Source organism: Cricetulus griseus, chromosome 6 (genome assembly GCF_003668045.3).
Source record: "Cricetulus griseus strain 17A/GY chromosome 6, alternate assembly CriGri-PICRH-1.0, whole genome shotgun sequence".
Taxonomy (NCBI): Eukaryota; Metazoa; Chordata; class Mammalia; order Rodentia; family Cricetidae; genus Cricetulus; species Cricetulus griseus.
In genome coordinates, this window is record NC_048599.1 from 154,524,904 (window position 1) to 154,539,918 (window position 15,015).

Genomic DNA, 15,015 nt, shown 5'->3' on the forward strand with positions numbered 1-15,015 from the left:
CTGAATGTTGACCCAGGTTCAGAGTTATGAATTATATGAGTTTGGGGGAGTTGGGGGGTGAGCCCATGCGTTTGAAGTTTGAATGCAGAGAGCTTGGGGATGGTTTAATAGTTGCAGGAATGCAACGAAGACCATAAATTTTGAAGTCTCCTGGGCTGGGGTAGGGGGTCCGAATTCACATTCTGCGTCTTTAATTAATGATACCTCCTTTTTACTTGGAAATTTCCCAGAGACCTTCGTGTTGAGCTTTGGAGTGCTCTAAGACTGTTTTTTGGCTTCTGTTTAGCGTCCCCCCGCCCTCGTTTTGGGGTGAGAGGATCCTCTGGCGGTGCTGGCGAGCTGTGCGCTCTGGCCTCCATGGGGCCGCGTTTTACACTCTTGTTGGCCGCTCTGGCCGACTGCCTGTGTCTGGCGAGGCCCTGCATCATATGTGACCCGTTTGTAGTGGCTGCGCTAAAGACTTTGGAGCAGAGTTACCTGCCTGGCCACCTGGCACCCGAGCATCATCAAAACGTAATGAAGAGGGTAGAGCAGGCGGTGAAGGACTTCAAGGATCTGCCTTTGAATAAGGATACCTATGTGGGGGCCGTGGGTAAGGAGGGCAGGCCAGGATGAAGACCTCAGGGTCCTGGGAGAGGAAGGGCTGGGGCCAGAAGTGCTACTGAGTTTAAGAATGGAAATGTCGCTGGGCCTTAGTGGTCCATGCTCTTGCGTAGTGCATCTCTGTGAGTTTGAGGCCAGCCTGGTCTACATAGTGAGACCCTGTCTCGAAAAGGAAGAAGAAGAAAAAAGGAATGGAAAAGTCTTGGGATACAGAATCATGGAGTTCCCTCCTTATAGCTCACAATATTGGTTCTAGCAAGTTGTGTGGTAAAACTACAACTCCCATAAGGCAATGAGCGGTTACCTCTTACACCAGGCCTCTCTTTGCCCAATGGCCTCATGGGTATTGTAGTTTCTATGTGGTGACAAGCCAATGCGACAGAAAAGCTGGACTCTGGGGTTCTGTATCTGCCCTCCACACACAGATGAGGACACACTGGAACAGGCATCTTGGAGTTTTCTGAAGGATCTGAAACGTATCACGGACAGTGATGTAAAAGGTAAATGTACCACAGGATGAGGGCAGAACCTCTGAGGAACCGTGGCTGGTTTCTTAAAGCTTCAAGCCTCTGCTTGAGAGCCTTTCTGGTTCTGCCATTTCCTAGCCATGTGGCCTTGAGCCTAAGGCTGGGCAGCTTCCTCAGCCCTAATATGGAGACCACAATCGTCTCCCTTTCTCCGTGACTGTGAGGATCTGTTTCGTAGCCCTATGGCCCAGCTCTGTGTTCAGTGCTTAGTCTTATAGTTTTCCCCTGAAGGGCTAGAGTGTGGAATGCCAGTGAAGACACGTGGGGCATCCCTGTACTTAAAGCTACTCAAGAGGCTGAAGCAGGAGGATTGCTTAAACCCAGAGTTCCAGAATAGCTTGGGCAACGTAGTGCCATCCTGCCAAGCAAATAAGAAAGAGTGGTGGAGCTGGTGGTGGCGGCACACACCTTTAATCCCAGCACTGGGGAGGCAGAGGCTGTTAGATCTGAGTTTGAGGCCAGCATGGTCTACACAGCAAGTTCTAGGACAGTGGGGAATACATGGTGAGACTCGGAGAGGAGAGATAACTAAGAGGCAGATGTTGGGTATGCCGGTGCATGCTTGAAGGTGGAGACAGAAAGATCAGATGTTCAAGGTCGCTCTCAGCTACATGGTGAATCTGAGGCCACTTGGAGTAGAATCTGTGACATATGGGATGCTTTACTGCACCTCACAGTGAGTTTGGGGAGCACCATTCCTGGCTCTGCTTCTTCCTAGGAGAGCTCTTTGTAAAGGAATTATTCTGGATGCTCCGTCTGCAAAAGGACATCTTTGCCACCCTTGCTACGCGGTTCCAAAAAGAAGGTGAGGAAGATGAAAGTCCAGGGCCCAGCCATCAGCTTCCTTAACCCTCTCTTCCATCCATGTCCTCAAGAACACCTTCTCCAGGTCCTTTGCCTATGTGTCTAAAAGCTCCTAAATCTCAGATCTCTGCTCCGCATCCACTCCCATTAATTTAGAAGGAAATATCCTCTAGAGCTTGGTAGCAAAACCTGTAATGCCAGCACTTGGGAGGCTGAGATGGGTGGATTGCCAGATTTGTGGCAACCTTGGGCTACGTGCTGAGATGCTGACTGATAGAACGTTTAATCACAGGACTTGATGGGTAGTAGCAAGAGATGAAATGTCCAAGGTCATCCTCATTGATGTAAAGTTTGAGACCAGCCTGGGTTATACCAGACTCCTTTCTGAAAACAAAAACAAATGTGATTTTCTTTCTCTTTCCCTCCCCCCTTTCCCCCTTCGGAGGCAGTTTTTTGTCCCAACCAATGTGGTGAGTCCAGTATGCATAATCTGTTTCTCTTGCCCCCACAAGCCTCCCCCCAGGATTGGTGATTGTTACTCTCCTCCATTTGCGCTATCCCTGGCCCTCCAGTACTCGATATCCATCTTTCTTAGGTAGTGGGGGTTTACTCTAGTTGCACTCCTTACTGAGCTTTGGCGGGGGCACTAACAACCCAGACACTTGGTGCCAACAGCAGCCCCAGCCCTTGACCTTGCCAAATTCTCCTTTTAGCCCCACGTCTTAGTGAGAGAAAACAACTTTAACCTTCACCCTTCAGGCACGATGCTGCAGACTCTGATCTGGTGTAATAAGTGTGAGAAGCAGGTCCACTCTTGTCGGAAATCCATGGATTGTGGGGGTGAGCACATCACCCAGCTCAAGGGCCTAGCGTGAGAGGGGTGGAACTAGGAGGGAGGCAGCCACAGCAGGGCTCCCACAGAAGTAGCTGCAGCCCCCTCCTTTTGCACAGAGCGCAGGATAGAGGTGCATCGCATGGAAGACATGGTCCTGGACTGCCAGCTCAGTTGGCATCACGCTTCTGAGGGACTTACGGAGTACAGTTTTTACAAGGTGGGAACATCACTCCTGTGATCCTTGACCCTATGTCTATTAGATTTGTGTGAGGCCCAGGTCCCCTGCCCTGAACCCACCCCTCATGGCCTGTTAGAGGCGTCCTCTACTGATCCCCACAGAGACCCCACTCCTTGACCAGGGCCTTTCCCATCCTAGCCATGCCACCACGGAGGGTAGGGGGGTCTACTATGCTTCCTGTGAGAATTAGGGCGATGATTAGGTCCTGATTCCTGCCTCCCCTGCACCGAGGCCCCGTGACCTTCTCACCCCTCTACTCCCCCAGTCCTCAAATTCCCCAGGCCTCTGTGACCCCTTGAGCTTGGGTCTAGGTTTGGGGGAACAGTTCTGAGACCTTGATGTCCAAGGGGAAAGAACCCTACATGACCAAGACGATGGTGGGTCCAGAGGATGCCGGCAACTACCGCTGCGAACTGGGAACCATCAATGCTGGTCCTGCCACTATTATCCATTTTCGTGTCATAGGTCAGTCTGAGGTGTTGGAAAAGTGGCATTTGGGATGGCAGAATCTCTGGATGTGTAGCCTCACCCATGGGACTTGATTTCCTGTGGGCATGGCCTCATTTTGGGCTGTGTGGCTTTGGCTATAACCAGGCTCTGCACTAAGAGGCGAGGCTTCCCTTAGGAGGTGCGCTTTCTGGTTATGGAGGTGAGGGGCTTCCTGCCTGAGGGGTTGCCTTAGGCCTAGCTTGGACTTACTGGGGTGCACCCACCCTCTAGAGAGGGCTAGGGTTGTGGGGGCAGGCATGCCTTCACCAGCTGCTGCCAGGACTGCCCTTTGGCTCTCCTCTGTCAGTATTACCCCAAAGGCCATTAGAGGAAAAACCGGCACCAAACATCATAATCCAGGAGGAGGAGACCCCTGGCCAGGTGATTTCTGGGACCCCGGAATCCATAATTACGATCGCCCATCAACCGAAACCATCGGGAAATCTGAGACATCGACTCTTAATACTGTTGATCCTTGGCTTCGTAGTTCTGGTGGCCAGCATCATTGCCTCGTGAGCTGACCCACTGGGAAACTTGGAGGGAGGGTGGGCCTTAAATGAAATGTACTTGTATGAAGAGTAGAGGCTTGGATAGCAGTGCAGCAAAGGCTTGGACAAGAAATGAGCTTTGGGAGGGGGCATGGCTTTGATAGAGGAGTGGGAGGGGGGCTGGGTAAGAGTGGGACTTAAAGGGAGAGGCAGGATTTGGATGGAGGTGTAGTCTTGGGTAAAGAGAGGAGTTTGGGCCGGGCGTTGTTGGCGCTCGCCTTTAATCCCAGCACTCGGGAGGCAGAGGCAGGCGGATCTTTGAATAGAAGGGTGTGGACAAGGGCATGGATGGATGGATGAGGTTTCAATGAAAGGGCAGGACCTTTCAGAGGAGAGTGATTTGGAGGGCACTGGGCTTGGGTACAGGACGGGGCTTCCTACAGTCCAGTGCTGGCAGACAACAGGATGCTACTACTGGGCACCTACCTTCCTTTGGGGCTCACTTAGGAGGACAAACCTTGTGTAAACTGCTAGGTTAGGTTTGTGGAGGTCTAGGGAAGAGAACTTCACTCAACCCATGATCTAATGTGGTTCTATGCACCCATGTCCTGCCCCAGGGTACTTCACTTTAGGAAAGCTAGAGCTAAATCGAAGTCCTCAAGTTTAGACATCAAGTCATCACAGACGGAATTCAAGTCGTCAGAGCTGGAGAGGCCCTCTTTCCAGGTGGAGCCGGAATTGCAGCTTGAGAGTGGCACTGAGGACACAGAGGAAAAGGCCGAGGAATCAGAGAGCCAATAAAGATTTGACCTGTTGTCTTAGTATCTGGCTTACTCTTGGGGACTGGTCCTGACGCCTGGCTCCAAGAGAGGAGGTCTGGATGTCCCCATTTGAGGAGGGAGTAGCTGGAACATGGGACCTCCCTCTGCAGGGGCCCCATGAATGGTGGGCCCAGAATCAAGGCATAGGCCAGCGCCCAGCCCTGCCCCATCTCCTCCCCCAAGGCCTGGTCTCCTCACAGGACGCCCCCTCCCCGCTCTTCCTGCCGGGTTTCCTCTTGCCTTTTCCTGTCCCCCACCCAGTGCTGGGAGCCGGGGCAGAGGAAAACACTTTTCAGAGGGATTGGGACTTTACGGAGGCCAACGCCACCAGGGCCTCCGGGTGCTACAGGACCCGAAGCAGGGTAAGGGCCACAGCAATGACCCATCCAGGGACCTAGGAGTTCTTTGTTCTACCTACCCCTCTACCTCCCTGGGATCCAGGAGCCAGAATTCATTCTCTCTTCCGTTCCCAGCCCCCCTCCTGTGGCCTTAGGACTTGGGGCCTTACCCTCTTCCCTTAGGGCCATGCTATCTGGTGAACGAAAGGAGGGCGGAAGCCCCCGCTTTGGGAAACTTCATCTCCCAGTGGGCCTGTGGATCAACTCCCCAAGGAAGCAGCTGGCCAAACTGGGGCGACGTTGGCCCAGCGCTGCCTCTGTCAAGTAAGTGGCCAACCTCTAGTAGCATTTGTCCCTGTTTATCACTGAGTCATGCTAGGGACCCTACAAAGGTGGGCAGTGGTTCCTGTCCTAAACAGACAAGCGAGCTGGGGGGAGGGGGGTGGCAGTGGAACACAGTGACATTCAGGGAGGGAAGAGCTAGGCCAGGACATGGGGCCAGGCGGGATGGGCACTGGAATAAAACACACTAGGTAGGGCACAGGGATTTATTTGATTCACTTTCCTTCCTCCCCTCCGTTCACCTTGCAATTTCCTATCAAGGGTTATATCTTCATTAATTATATTATATCTGTCTTACCTCTGTTCTTCCCACCCCACCATCTTGGTTTTCTGCCCCCCCCCTCCTGTCTGTCCTTCTCTCTCGGGGTCTTTGTCTATTTCTGTCCCCCCCTTCCTTTCTCGGTTTCTTCTGCATCTTGGGCCCCTCTCTCGGGGTCACTTGCTCTGGGTTTGTCTTTGTCTGTCTGTCTCTCGGCCTCGTTCTCTCTGTGTCCTGTCTGCCCACTTCTTCTTCCTCAGGTCCTCGTCCTCCGACACGGGGAGCCGCAGCAGCGAGCCCCTGCCGCCGCCACCGCCGCACGTGGAGCTGCGGCGCGTCGGCGCGGTGAAGGCGGCGGGGGGCGCGTCCGGCAGCCGCGCCAAGCGCATCTCGCAGCTGTTCCGGGGCTCGGGGGCCGGAGGTGCCGGGGGTCCTGGCACTCCCGGGGGCGCGCAGCGCTGGGCCAGCGAGAAGAAACTGCCTGAACTGGCGGCGGGTGTAGCCCCGGAGCCGCCGCTGCCCACGCGCGCCGCCGTGCCTCCGGGCGTGCTCAAGATCTTCGCTGCCGGGCTGGCGTCGGGCGCCAACTACAAGAGTGTGCTGGCCACGGAGCGTTCCACCGCGCGCGAACTGGTGGCGGAGGCGCTAGAGCGCTACGGGCTGGCTGGCGGCCGCGGAGCGGGAGACGGCGGCTGCGTGGACGCCTACGCGCTGTGCGACGCGCTGGGCCGGCCCGCGGCGGGCGTGGGCGGCGGCGAGTGGCGAGCGGAGCACCTGCGCGTGCTGGCCGACGCCGAGCGCCCCCTGCTGGTGCAGGACTTGTGGCGCGCGCGGCCGGGCTGGGCGCGGCGCTTCGAGCTGCGCGGCCGTGAGGAGGCACGTCGCCTGGAGCAAGAGGTCTTCGGAGCTGCGGACGGGGACGGTTAGTGGGGAAGGAAGGGCACAGACGTGTGGGCGGGACCCATAGGGAGAGGAGGCGGGGCTCTGGAGGTCTTGGCGCGGAGCAATTTAGAGGGGCGGGGTCAGAAGAATGACCGACTTGGACAGGGGTGTGGGCGTGGTTTATATAAGGAGGCGGGGCCTCATAATAAAAGGCGGAGCTCTTGATGAGAGTGCTGGGGGGAGTGTCCTGTGGGCGGTGCCGGAGGCCGCCTACTGAGTGAGGAGACTGCTGGAATGGAGTGCACAAGGAGGGGAGGCGGGGCCAGTAGGACAGAACTGGTAGTGCTGTTCTGGGGCGGGACTGACAGGCAGGGTCTTTAAAGGCAGTAACGTGGTCAAGGGGCAAGCCCTATGTGAGACATCTTTTCTCACTCTTCCTTTGGGAAATAGCTTTTTTTATCTTAACCAAGATAGGGTTCTGCCGTGTGTCCCAGGATGTCCTTGAATGCTTGATCTTCTGGCCCCAAGTGCTGTAATTATAGGTACACCACCATGCCTAGCCCATTCATTTTCTACTTTTTAATCTCAACAAAGTTCTAGGTGAAGGTTCAGTGTAATGACGTATATAAAGGGCTTGGCACATGCTTAATAAAGGTTAGATAAAATGAACAGTTACCAATCAAAAGAATGGAAATTATTGTCGTCCCTTCTCGGGCAACCAAACAAACAAACAGAAAAACAAACAAACAAACAAAAAAAGCTTTACTGAGCACACATTGTGAGCCACACATGATTTTGGTCTCTGATGCCCATGGACAAGCAAAGTTTCCAGTTTCTCAGATCTTAGAAGCATAGTGGAAAACATGCTTCTTCATTTAGCTCCTTCTATAGGGAGGCTACTGTGTGCTGGGGCCTAAGAACTGCTAGGAGACATTGTTAGGAAGGTGGCTGTTTCCAGTGTCCTGAGGACACTTGCACTGTTGGTGCCTAGACCAGTCCCTGACACACAGTAGTTGCTCCCTGAATGCTTGTTAAAAGAATGAATTTCTAAGCAGACAACTCCAAGTTGGAGGTCGAGAGCCAGGGAATAGCCTCTGTGATTTTCGTTTTTCTGTAGGCACAAATGCCCCATCTTGGCGAACACAGAAGAATCGGTCTCGGGCTGCATCTGGTGGGGCGGCTCTGGCCAGCCCAGGTCCAGGATCAGGATCAGGGACCCCCACTGGGTCCGGGGGCAAAGAGCGATCTGAAAATTTGTCCCTGCGTCGCAGTGTGTCTGAGCTGAGTCTGCAGGGGCGGAGGCGCCGGCAGCAAGAACGCAGGCAGCAGGCACTTAGCATGGCTCCTGGGGCAGCTGACACCCAGATGGTACCAACAGACCCTGGAGACTTCGACCAACTGACTCAGTGCCTCATTCAGGCACCCAGCAACCGTCCCTACTTCCTTCTGCTCCAGGGCTACCAGGATGCTCAGGTTAGCCCTATCTCCCCTAGTCATAGAGCCACACCAGACATGGTTGGTCAACAAACCACACTACCAAGAATGCCTTGGGTTGAGGCCTTTTCCATTATAGTGGCAGTTCCCAGTAGGAAATAGCTTGTTAGGAGCTGAGGTGGAGGTCAAATGGGATACCAAGGTCCCATTTGAAGGGATAGCAATGCTTCCTTTCATTCAGAGGGAAAAGAAAACATGTTCTTGGTCAAAGGCCAGTCTATTGTCAAAAGGACATCCCTCACAAACATCTGTTTCTTCAAGGAAAGTCTGTGTCCTACGTCAGAGAAATCTTTGGTACCTAGATCCTTGTTCTGGAAATGCAGCTGTCTTGATGGGAGAAATCAGCTAATTCATTTATAAAGGTTCACATGGGGACCATCTGACCCCTTGTTGATGGAAGCAGGAGACACTGAAACCTGTGTGCATTTTTAAAAAATATTTACTTATTTATTATGTATACAGTATTCTGTCTGCATGTATCCCTGCAGACCAGATCTCATTACAGATGGTTATGAGCCACCATGTGGTTGCTGGGAATTGAACTCAGGACCTCTGGAAGAGCAGTTGGTGCTCTTAACCTCTGAGCCATCTCTTCAGCCCCACCTGTATGCATTTTTATTTTTGCAGTATTGAGGATTGAACACAGGCCCTTGCCCCTGCTGGCAAGTGCTCTGAGCAAAGCCCCGAAGCCTTCACTAGTGGGTTCCAGGCAGGCAGTGTACTGCTGAACCATTTTAACTTAGAGACAGGAGCTTCAATGGTTGCCCAAGCTGGTTTTGAATTTATGACCCTCCTGCTCCAGCCTCCTGAGTAGTTGGCCTGACATACCTGTGCCATCCAGGCCATGTTTCTGTGTATTACATATTTGAGTGCCACTAGAACATGAGCAGTAGGTTTATTTTATAAAGGGGGTCAAATGGTGCATCCATTTCTAAAGATGGAGGTGAGACCACTTTTAGACCAGAGTCGTCTGCAATGTATCTTTCCATTCAGGATGAAATAAGAAGGGTGCCTCTTTGAAGCATATATAGACATTTCTAGAAGAGCCCACCATCTCTGTGGCAGTCTCTGGAGAGAGCTTCTATTAATGGACAGGGAGAATCTTTGAAGAGCTGCCAGTATTAAGCTGTCTCTCCAGCCCGTGAAGGGTCTTTTTTAAAGGGCAGAGCCAGGGCTAGAGAGAGCTCTACAGGTAAAAGCACCCACTGCTTTTTTAACTCCCATGTGGACTTAAAGACCAGAGTTATATCCCCGGAACCCACAAGGTGGAAGGAGAACACTAATTCACAAGTTATCCTTTGACATCTATGGGAACCCTGTGGCGCTGCTGCCCACTCCCCCTAAATTTTTACCCCCCAAAAGATGAAGCCACAGAGTGTCTTGGAAGAGGTTATTCATGTGCAAGGGATGCTCAAAGAGTCCTTTGAGAACCCAGGAAACCTCCCTTGAGGTTTTCATCACTTAGAGGAAGTGTGGTTGGAGCAAGAGTCTAGTGTGGTAAGGATGCTGTTTGGACACACGCATCGCCATAGCAACACCTACTTTCCTTTAGGACTTCGTGGTGTATGTGATGACCCGAGAGCAACACGTGTTCGGCCGAGGTGGGCCCTCATCGTCCCGCGGTGGGTCCCCAGCCCCATATGTGGACACCTTTCTCAACGCCCCAGACATACTGCCGCGACACTGCACAGTGCGCGCCGGCCCGGAGCCCCCGGCCATGGTGCGCCCTTCCCGGGGTGCCCCGGTAACGCACAATGGCTGCCTTCTACTGCGCGAGGCGGAGCTGCACCCTGGAGACCTGCTGGGCCTGGGAGAGCATTTCTTGTTTATGTACAAGGACCCCCGCGCCGGGGGCTCTGGGCCTGCTCGGCCACCTTGGCTGCCTTCGCGCCCCGGGGCCGCGCCACCCGGGCCAGGCTGGGCCTTTTCCTGTCGCCTGTGTGGCCGTGGCCTGCAGGAGCGCGGAGAGGCACTGGCCGCTTACCTGGACGGCCGCGAGCCGGTGCTGAGGTTCAGACCACGAGAGGAAGAGGCGCTGCTGGGCGAAATCGTGCGCGCTGCAGCTTCGGGCGCAGGAGACCTGCCCCCGCTCGGGCCTGCCACTCTGCTTGCGCTGTGTGTACAGCATTCGGCGAGGGAGCTGGAGCTGGGCCATCTGCCACGCCTGCTGGGCCGTCTGGCCCGGCTCATCAAAGAGGCCGTTTGGGTGAGCAGGACCCCTTGTCCCACAAGTCTCTCTGCTGCCCCTCTCTTTCCCATCAACAGCCACCCGCACCTGCTCCACAGGTCATTCCTGCCTTCCCCCATAAGTTTTCCATAGTGTCTCTCCTCCTTCAACCAGCTAGCGCTCTGTTCAACCCTTGAGCAAGAAGAAACTACTTTTTCCACGATGCTTTGCGATGGGCTGAGCTAATGGCGCTCATAGGGTTCTGGGAAACCGTGGGTTCCATCACTGTGCTTCAGGAAGTAACTACCTGTGATATTAGATTTTAGTGGTACTGGGGATGATCCTATGGCATCCAGGCTGGCGCTATTGCTGGGACCTCTCCTGGGTCTCTCACTGACGGATTCTGGGCAGGTGCCCTAGTGCTGAGCCTTGTCCTCAGATCCTCACTGAAGGATTGTAGACAAGCACTGCACTACTGAGCCACACCCCCAGCCCTCGTTTTAGATTTAATTTTGAGAAAAGGTTTCACTAAGTTGCCCAGACTGGCCTGGAACTTGAGGTCTTTCTGCCTCAGTCTCCCCTTTGGAGCTGTGGAATCATGGAGGAAAGCACTCTGGGATGTGGGGGAGGTGCCATTGGATGAGAACCCAGGAGAGGTCACTGTGGGAACTGCATTGGTCAGCCCTTTGGACCTGGCGCTTGGAGTAGTAACAACAGCGACAAACCAGGAAGGTCCGTCAGTGGGACCAACTCTGTAGAAGTGTCCAGAAGGAATTATCCAGAATGAGGGGGAAAATCTCACTGCATGAGAGTCAGAGGGGTCAGAAATTTTCTTGGGGGTAAGAAGAAACCCCATTTGAACAGAAGGGAAATGAAGTGAACAGGTTACTTGTGACTGTGCAGTTACAATGGGAGAGCCTTGCTGGGTGACACAGACCTGTCATTCCATCGACACAAGAGGCTGAGTCGAGGATTAGAAGTTCAAGGCCTGCCCAAGTTACAGAGAGATTTAAGACCAGTGCCTGGGCAACTTAGTGAGACACTATCTCAAAATAAAAAGTTAAAAGGTCTGAAGCTGGATAGGGGGTATTTCCTGCCCTTGGGGGACACAGAGGCAGGAGGACGGCTCTAGGCTGGAAGCCAGTCAATGCTGCATGTCTTTAAAACAAACAATGTGTATGTGTGTGAGACTGGGGAAATTAGCTCAGTGGATACAGTGCTTGCCCCAGAAGCCTGAGGTCTGCAGTTCAGATCCCCAGAACCCATTTAAAAGCTGGGTAGACATAGTGACCACCTGTAATCCCAGCAATCAGAAGGGAGAGACAGCATTCCCTGGAGCACGCTGGCCAGCTAGACTGGCTGGAATTAGCGGGTTCCAGATTCAGGGAGATCCCTGCCTCAGTGCAGTGAACTTCAGGCCTCCATGCATGGAGTGTATGTGTGCCCACTCAGGCAAACACTGATACAGCGAGGCAACACACTCGTGCTCAAGAAAGGTGCTTTTAGGCAAACCAAGTTGTAGCATCCTAATCTCTCCATCCACCCCCCTTACATTGATTCTTATCTTACTGTTCTACAGGAAAAAATTAAAGAAATTGGAGACCGCCAGCCAGAGAAGTAAGAGAAAGCTGGGGCCCACAGCTCTGGAGGCTGAAGGGGTTGGGACTGGAGCTCAGCTCTCCAGGGTGCCTTAGTGAAGGCTCTGTGATGCCTGCTAGTGGGGAAACTCAGGCCTTGGAGTTTAGTCTTTATGTTAAGGGTTGAGCTAAAGTCAAAGGGATCACCTCCCTTTCTTTAGCCACCCCGAGGGAGTTCCTGAGGAGCCTCTGACGCCAGAGGCTGTGTCTGTGGAGCTTCGACCACTCATACTGTGGATGGCCAACACTACAGAGCTGCTGAGCTTTGTTCAGGAAAAAGTTCTAGAGATGGAGAAAGAGGCTGACCAGGAGGGTGAGCACAGGCCCAGGCCCACTTTGTCCTCCTGTCAGACCCTGAACCTGGAAGACCTGGGCTCCAGCCAGCCTCTCTCGCCCCTCTCATCCCCAGGCCTGTCCTCAGACCCACAGCTCTGCAACGACTTGGAATTGTGTGATGAGGCCTTGGCCCTCCTGGATGAGGTCATCATGTGTACATTCCAGCAGTCTGTCTACTACCTCACGAAGGTGGGCCTTGCTTCTGCTTCCCTTTGGAAATACTTTCACTTTCTGTTTAACTGACATTGTGTTGTTCTGATATCACTTCCTTCTTGACCTAAAGTTCTCTCTCTCTCTGCAGTCACTTCCCACATCACACTAGTACTTTGCTCTTGCCACACTACTTCCTATTTGGGCTGACATAATTTCCTTTCTGGTTCATTTCCTGTCTTTGCTATCCCCAGGTCTTTTCCAGCTAAGTAGTTAATTTCCCCCATCGATCACTAGTTTTTCAAGTTTACACTTTTGAAGTTTACTGTTAAGTAGTGTGTGTGTGTGTGTGTGTGTGTGTGTGTGTGTGTGTGTATGTTTGTGTGTGTGTGTTTGCGGACATCACTTCCTGCATCTCTGGCTTCACTTCCTTTTTCTGAGCATAGGTCTTTGTCTTTCTTTCTTTCTTTCTTTTTTCTTTTCTTTTTTTTTTCTTTCTTTCTTTCTTTTTTTTTTTTTTTTTTTTTTTTTTTGAGACAGGGTTTCTCTGTGTAGCTTTGGAGCCTATCCTGGCACTCGCTCTGGAGACCAGGCTGGCCTCCAACTCACAGAGATCCACCTGCCTCTGCCTCCCGAGTGCTGGGATTAAAGGAGTGCGCCACCAATGCCGGCTCTTTCTTTCTTTTTAAATTGAAGTATTGTGCCGGGCGTTGGTGGCGCACTCCTTTAATCCTAGCACTTGGGTGGCAGAGGCAGGGGAATCTCTGTGAGTTTGAGGCCAGCCTGGTCTACAAGAGCGAGTTCCAGGACAGCCCCCAAAGCCACAGAGAAACCCTGTCTCGAAAAACCAAAATAAATAAATAAATAAATAAATTGAAGTATTGTGGTTGGGCTTGATTTACTCCCCTGCTACCTTTGACCTTAATATTGCAGATTGGACGAATCAGGGTTTTGACTGTGGTATACCTGATTCCCTATCTGTAAAATAAGAGGGAATCTCCCAAAATATACAATCTATAGGTTCCTGGAGCAGCCTTGATTATGAAGCCCTTACCACTGAGGCTTTACTTCCTGTATGTTTTTGGCACATACACCCTTATGTCTTCTTTGTCACTGACCTCATTTTCTGTCCTTGGTGTGCTGCTTTCCATTGGCTGGCTACCACCCAACTCCTACTTCTGGACTCTCCGTTCTTTTAAAATCTTTTGGAAATTCTGGTTAAATATTTCTTTGACTGAAGAAGGCCTTTTTGTCCAGTGTCCTGTCCTGCCTGAGCTATCTCTGTGAGAACTACAAACCCCATAATGAATGAGAGATGTTCTTAAAATATCTAAGCTACTTCCTGAAAACATTTCTCAGTACAAGTTCTTCAGGAGACCTATTACCTGCCAGAAACCCATCTACAAAGCAGGGATTTGGTCAGGAGCCCCTTGGGAATGGTGAAGGGAGAATGGACTACAACTCCCAGAAGCCCTTGATGGAATTCCCCATTGTCTTCATTTGCTGTCACCCTGAAGTTTTTTGCCTCTGTCTCTCCAGACTCTTTATTCAACACTGCCAGCTCTCTTGGACAGTAACCCTTTCACCGCTGGGGCAGAGCTGCCAGGTCCTGGTGCAGAGCTGGAGGCCATGCCACCTGGACTCAGGCCTACCCTGGGTGTGTTCCAGGCAGCTCTAGAACTGACCAGCCAGTGTGAGCTGCACCCTGACCTTGTGTCCCAGACTTTTGGCTACTTGTTCTTCTTCTCCAATGCATCTCTTCTCAACTCATTGATGGAACGAGGTGAGGGTTGGGCTGGGAGCAGCCAGGAACCACCCAGACTGAATCCAGGCAGACTTTGGGTAGCTTTGGGTAGCTTGGTTTCCAGTCAGACTTTGTCTTTAAAGTAGGTCCATTCATGGCCTCTCATTCCTTTCTACACAGGTCAAGGCCGACCTTTCTATCAATGGTCTCGAGCCGTCCAAATTAGAACCAACTTGGATCTCGTTTTGGATTGGCTGCAGGGGGCTGGGCTGGGTGACATTGCCACCGAGTTCTTCCGGAAACTCTCCATTGCTGTGAACCTGCTATGTGTGCCCCGCACCTCCCTGCTCAAGGTGACCCCTCAGCTCCCTACCTGACTTTGACTTTTGATTCCTCAACCCAGCTCAGCCATCCTCTGCATTTATCCTCTCTGGGGCCCCAAGTCTTCTCCAGCCCTAGATTAGACACCATGATGGACCACTGGCAGCTATAGAAGTCAGTATCAAGAATGACTGAACAAAAATATCTGAATGCTAATCGTACTTTCTAGAAATAGTTCTCCACGTCCTCCTTGTAGACATGTTGAGTCAAAGTCTAGTTTGAGACTGAGGAAAATGATGGTTAAGCATTCGTTGAATGTGAACTGCATGCTAGGAGCTGTGATAACAGTGGCAACAAACACCCCATTCAAAGTAGAGTATCAGTTGATAGTTTTCAGATGAGAAAACTGAACCCGGTGGATCTTTTGTTTTTGTTTTTGAGACAGGGTTTCTCTGTATAGCCCTGGCTGTCCTGGAACTCACTTTGTAGACCAGGCTGGCTTCGAACTCACAGAGATCTGCCTGCCTCTGCCTCCAGAGT

The 15,015-nt window shown here is 52.3% G+C and overlaps 2 protein-coding genes across 5 annotated transcripts in view; both read left to right on the forward strand.

The window, feature by feature from the left end:
- Positions 1–297: 297 nt before the first annotated feature.
- Positions 298–4,808, forward strand: Izumo1 (izumo sperm-egg fusion 1). Of its 2 annotated transcripts, XM_027420605.2 has the most exons (9): positions 298–592; positions 1,029–1,103; positions 1,849–1,935; positions 2,384–2,404; positions 2,694–2,774; positions 2,886–2,986; positions 3,319–3,472; positions 3,804–4,008; positions 4,602–4,808. In XM_027420605.2, the coding sequence occupies exons 1-9, from the start codon at positions 358–360 to the stop codon at positions 4,783–4,785; spliced, it is 1,143 nt and encodes a 380-aa protein (XP_027276406.1). In that variant the 5' UTR covers positions 298–357; the 3' UTR covers positions 4,786–4,808. The 2 variants fall into 2 exon arrangements, with proteins under 2 accessions (XP_027276406.1, XP_027276407.1); XM_027420606.1 differs by lacking the exons at positions 298–592; positions 2,384–2,404 and having other exon boundaries at positions 948–1,103.
- Rasip1 (Ras interacting protein 1) overlaps positions 4,721–15,015 on the forward strand; it is a 12,649-nt gene continuing 2,354 nt past the window's right edge. The window contains exons 1-10 of one of the 3 annotated variants that reach the window (XM_027420603.2): positions 4,721–4,858; positions 5,327–5,467; positions 6,005–6,666; positions 7,744–8,099; positions 9,673–10,326; positions 11,867–11,904; positions 12,086–12,237; positions 12,334–12,449; positions 13,950–14,193; positions 14,335–14,507. In XM_027420603.2, the coding sequence (XP_027276404.1) occupies positions 5,331–5,467; positions 6,005–6,666; positions 7,744–8,099; positions 9,673–10,326; positions 11,867–11,904; positions 12,086–12,237; positions 12,334–12,449; positions 13,950–14,193; positions 14,335–14,507 (2,532 nt within the window). In that variant the 5' untranslated portion in view covers positions 4,721–4,858; positions 5,327–5,330. Of the gene's footprint in view, positions 5,468–6,004; positions 6,667–7,743; positions 8,100–9,672; positions 10,327–11,866; positions 11,905–12,085; positions 12,238–12,333; positions 12,450–13,949; positions 14,194–14,334; positions 14,508–15,015 lie in introns of all 3 variants that reach the window. The other 2 variants (XM_027420601.2, XM_035446626.1) reach the window with 2 other exon arrangements.

Excerpts from the sequence above, each read along its gene's own strand:
- Izumo1 (XM_027420605.2), top strand. The coding sequence starts at position 358 with ATGGGGCCGCGTTTTACACTCTTGTTGGCCGCTCTGGCCGACTGCCTG. Across the intron at positions 1,104-1,848 it reads CACGGACAGTGATGTAAAAG|GAGAGCTCTTTGTAAAGGAA; the intron begins GTAAATGTACCA and ends GCTTCTTCCTAG. Across the intron at positions 3,473-3,803 it reads TATCCATTTTCGTGTCATAG|TATTACCCCAAAGGCCATTA; the intron begins GTCAGTCTGAGG and ends CTCCTCTGTCAG.